This window comes from Diabrotica virgifera, chromosome 1, assembly GCF_917563875.1.
Source record: "Diabrotica virgifera virgifera chromosome 1, PGI_DIABVI_V3a".
NCBI classification, from domain to species: Eukaryota; Metazoa; Arthropoda; class Insecta; order Coleoptera; family Chrysomelidae; genus Diabrotica; species Diabrotica virgifera.
The window spans coordinates 15,144,726-15,150,087 of NC_065443.1; the positions used below are offsets into that span (position 1 = coordinate 15,144,726).

A 5,362-nucleotide genomic window follows, 5' to 3' on the forward strand; every position below is an offset into this window, starting at 1 on the left:
TTTGTCGGAAATGCGTAAATAAGCTAGCGTAACTTAAAATTGCAAAAAGAAAAAAATCAGTAAAGTAACACAATAAAATGCATCTGGGTCAACACTAATACCGTGTAGGCCCTCCTCTACTGTTTCTTATGACTGCATTTATGCGTCGAGGCATGCTTGATATCAAATGTTTAACAAAAGCTTGCGGAATATTCTCCCATTCTTCAATAACGGCCTCAATGACTTGGTTGTGATTGGCAATAGGGGGTCTACGACTTCGACTCTTTTTTTTTGAGATAGTCCCATAGATGCTCTATAAGATTCATGTCCGGACGGTTAGGTGGCCACTCTAATAATGGAATATCAACATCATTTAGGAAGCCAATAACCTGTCGAGCCACATGAGGACGAGCGTTGTCTTGCATGAATAAAAAATTAGATCCAAGAAACGGAGCAAAAGGCATTACATGTTCGACATTAATATTGTCTAAGTAATAATGGGCATTCATAGACCTCGTACGTATGGGGACCAACTTAGTACGAGCTTCAAAACAACTTCCCCTCAAAACATTTTAGAGCCACCACCAAAAGGTACTTTAGGAAAGATATTGCAACTGGCAAACCTTTCTCCTCGCCTTCGCCAGACATGCTCACGATCGTCTGGAGCTTTTAGGCTTACTCTAGTCTCATCGGAGAAAAGAACTCGTTTCCAATCATCGATGGTCCAATTTTGATGCAATCTTGCAAAATTCAATCTTTGAACCCTGTGTTCTCTGGTAAGCAAGGGTCTTTTGGCCTTTATTTATTGATAATTTATTGTACAAGTTGCCTATGGACCTTGTTTGACAGTGACAGTTTTTATGTAAGCTAATAATAGTCTTGTTTTAACAATAATTTGTATTAAATTTCTAAAGCTCTTGTTTTAGACTAAAAGTGAGTTAGCTTATTGAGAAAAATATGAGTGGTGCGTTAATTTTGTCCAGGAAATTACGTTTTGGAATATCCAATATTCCACTTTTGATGTTGAACGCACCAGTTTAGATGATCAACCTTCTACTACCCGGATAACTCTAGAACTTCTTACGGTATTTTGCTGTATACTTCTTGGGCACAAACATTTATCGTTTCAACTGAAACACTTACACCTGTAGCTCCAAAAGCCGCGTTTGGAGTTGCATGTGGGAAATTGTTGGGTCTCTTCTATATGCTTGGACAATAAAACGATCGAAATGAGCTCAAAAGTGAAAACAAGTGTGATGATTATCAACCTCCTTAGAGGAGACGGTACCTACAGGAGAAGAATAAGCCGTTGTCACTTTTTGACGACTTTGCCTATGTATGGCCTGATAACTAGCATATATTTTGAGGTAACGCCTTGTGTTACGCCTACCACTGGAGCCTATGTTTTTCTGAGACATTCCTTACTCCACAAGACCCATAATATTTCCACTTTGTTAAAAGAACACAAAAGCTAGTTTATTTATTTTTGTTCAATTTGCAACTAAAGCAAATAGTCTCCAACGTACCGATTTGTGTTATGTGATTGTTATACCAGTTGGTTTTTTTTTCAATAAACAGCTTTACTCTTCGCAACAATAACAAGTTTTTTCAAAAGAAATAAGATCACTTCTTTCAGATTATGTTGAATTATCGCTATCGCATTATCGCTGTCGATCTTGCTGTTGAGTACACAGGACAATCTACCATTAAATTTTACACTGATATTTTGTATTTGACAGTTGTGGCATATCGGATCAGGATCCTTGGAGATGATGTATCTATGTACAAATTTGGTATGACCTAGCCGCAGTCTGTTGAGGACTACTTGGTCATATCTTTGAGCTGGGAGCGGTTGTAAAACAGAAGTAACATCTGGTTTGATAAATTTTAGTTTTGCTTCTGTTTGGCTCTATTTTTCTTGACAGGTGTTGCTAATGTAGATTTTAGTAATGGTTTTTTGCTTTAAAAATGTTATGTTGTGCATTACAGGGATTTGCATCATGTTATTAACAGTTTCTGTTGCTGTTAAATCAGCCGCTCATTACACAATATTTCAACATGGGATGGTGCCCATAAAAATGTATATGGGCACCAAATGTTTCTGATTTATAAGCTACAATCCTTAGCTAGGCGGGTGACAGAGGTACCATCTTCGAAAATAGCTGCAGCAGCACCATCATTACTGTTTTTGGAAGTGCCACTAAAAGTTAGATTAAAAACAGGAAATCTGGAGATGGGAGGTTGCAGTTGTTTTATTTCAGAATGATTTTGTGAATGTTTGAAATAGATGAGTAAGGTAAAATCTACTTTTTATATTTGAACTTTCAATGTAAGAGATTGGCATATATGTTTGAAGAAGTGGCTCTAATTGAGGAATATCGTCTTCAAATCAATTTATGCTTTCATTGAAAGGCCAGTTTCTAGGTTGGTGTGGTTATAAAGCTGAGATATACTGACAACAATGAATTTTATAGTATCTTTAGATGACAGTTTTATTTTAGCTCTCCTATAGAATTTTTAATTTGATTTTCCTTTTCAGATGTTTAATTGTAAAAAATTTAGATATGACTTTTAATTACGCAATATAGCTATTTACACAATTAAATATTTTGGCCATATGGGCTAGCCCAATAGTGTTAACACTCCGATTAAACATTTCGTTAGAATGGGACACTTCAAATGGTCGTTTACATGGTTCAAGGACAACCACACACACACACATACATACACATACACACGGTAACATTCAACCATTTCGTTTCATAATACGAAATTTATCGAGTAACTAAAATCTAAAGAATCTGGCTTTTTCAATATTTGTACAGGCAGTGCTATAATATTTACTGACCACTGTCAATACACTACTGTCAATATTAAATTTGTTCTTCAATGTTAGCTTTAGCCGTCATTTAAAGAAGAGACTTCACAACAGATTAAGCAAACGAACTGCCCTGTTCTGGTTCTTTGATTTTAGTACAGTGGCTTCGCGCCTTCAGGTGTCACTTTCTTGCCCTCTGTGTTAGTTTTTGTAACTGTAACACCGATTAGAAGGTATCCCAAATAAATTTGTAGTTGGGTAGAAATTATGTGAGATATTGACAAGGTAGATTTTGTAATTGAGGGGTAAATTTTGACAAACTTATTTGATATGGAGTTAAAGCTGTTTTTTTGTTCATTCATTTTGTCGGTTTTTTTTTTATTTTTGAAGTTGGCCTTTTTTAGGCGTTATTAAATATCTGTCATCATTTTAATCAATCGGCTTCTAAAAATGTGGTGAAACCTTTTTATTATTGTGTTTTTTTATTATTTATTTGAAAATTCAAATTTGAAAATTCAAGGAAAAGCGGTAGGACCAGATGATATTCCTGGGGAAGTATGGAGAGCATTGGGAGAGACAGGAACAAGGTGGCTAGCAGGTCTATTTAATAGAATTATGGAAGTTGGACAAATGCCAGACGAATGGAGAAGCAGTATACTGGTACCTGTTTACAAAAACAAGGGAGATATACAACAATGTACAAACTACAGGGCTATAAAACTGCTTCGCCACACCATGAAAATATGGGAAAGAGTAATTGATAGACGGATACGTGAAGAAACCGAAATATCCGAGAATCAATTTGGCTTTATGCAGGGTAGATCAACAACAGATGCAATTTTCATTATAAGGCAGTTGATGGAAAAATACAGGAGTAAAGAAACAAACGCTCATATGGTATTCATTGATCTTGAGAAAGCATATGATAGAGTTCCTCGAGAGATTCTGTGGTGGGCACTCAATATGAAAGGAGTCCCTGGTGAATATGTAAAGATTGTGAGGGATATGTATGAGGGAGTAACGACTAGTGTTAGGACAGGTGTGGGAGAGACTGATAAATTTCATGTGAAAGTAGGATTGCATCAAGGTTCTGTGCTTAGTCCGTATTTATTCTCATTAGTTTTGGACCAGATAACAGCGAAAATACAGGGGAACATTCCATGGTGCTTAATGTATGCTGATGATGTCGTGTTAGTAGGAAATAGTGAAAGAGACTTAGAACAAAAACTGGAACAGTGGAGACAAGCTCTGGAGGAAAAAGGTTTAAAACTTAGTAGGACAAAAACAGAGTATTTGGAATGTTCATTTAAAGATATAGCTACTACAAATAAAATGGTATCTTTGGATGGTGAAATGATTGTAAAAAGCAATAGTTTTAAGTACCTAGGATCGGTATTACAGAGTAATGGAGAAATAGATGGAGATGCATGCAGTAGAATTAGGGCTGGATGGATGAAGTGGAAAGAAGCGAGTGGTGTGTTGTGTGACAGAAAAATTCCAATGAAGCTGAAGGGAAAATTCTATAAAACAGCCATAAGACCAGCTATGATGTACGGAACTGAATGTTGGGCAGTGAAAAAGAAAGAGGAACAGCGAATGCATGTGGCGGAAATGAGAATGCTTAGATGGATGAGTGGAGTGACAAAGAAGGATAAAATTAGAAATGAGTATATTAGGGGAAGTCTAGGTGTGGCACCAATTGATGCCAAAATGAGAGAGCATAGGTTAAGATGGTTTGGTCATGTTCAACGTCGAGACGTTAACCACCCAATACGAAGAATAGCTGAAGTGCAGATTCCTGGAAGGAGTAGGAGAGGAAGACCAAAGAAGAGCTGGGGGGAGACGATAAGGCAGGACATGTTGGTAAAGGGGATTAACATTGATATGGCCCAAGATAGAATTGTGTGGAGAAATGCAATTAGGGAAGCCGACCCCGCATAGGGATAAGGCAAAGAGAATGATGATGATTTGAAAATTCAAATTTCTAGACTATTTGTGAACTTGTAGGTGTCCCCCATGCATTGTCTTATAATGCGAGATGTTAGATAGTCAGGATTAAATTATTCAATTTTAGCAGCATTGAGAAGGATTTCATTACTTTAGATTCCTGTCCATTGGCGAATATTACGCAGCTATGACATCTTTTTATGTTTCTAGACCTCTCTCTATCTTTCCTTCTAGTAGACATTAGTTGCTGAAAGATGTATAGTTGTTTTTGTAATTTTTGTCCTGAATATGTTGTCTTCGTACTAGTAGTACATTCTTTCACAGTTTTTGCTCTACATTTTAAGAAACGCTTGGATTGACATGAAATTTGGCATAAGCATAGCTTACATGTCAAAGAAAAAAGTGATATGGTGCCGATGTGTGCTTTTGCCCTGGGGGTTACTTTCACCCCATCTCAGGGGTGAAAAAATATATGTCCAAAATAAGTCCGGAAATGGAGAAACTGACTAATTTTAAGTAACTTTTGTTCAATAGAGCTTTTTCGCCAAGTCAACACTTTTCGAATTATTTGCGAGTAAATATGTTCATTTTTCAACAAAATAACCACATTTTTAGAGG

At 36.6% G+C, this 5,362-nt stretch overlaps 1 protein-coding gene across 1 annotated transcript; it reads left to right on the plus strand.

Annotated features, from left to right (window-relative positions):
* The first annotated feature begins 4,150 nt into the window (after positions 1-4,150).
* Positions 4,151-4,746, plus strand: LOC126880035 (uncharacterized). Its single transcript, XM_050643646.1, has one exon. The coding sequence runs from the start codon at positions 4,151-4,153 to the stop codon at positions 4,736-4,738; it is 588 nt and encodes a 195-aa protein (XP_050499603.1). The 3' UTR covers positions 4,739-4,746.
* Positions 4,747-5,362: the final 616 nt, after the last annotated feature.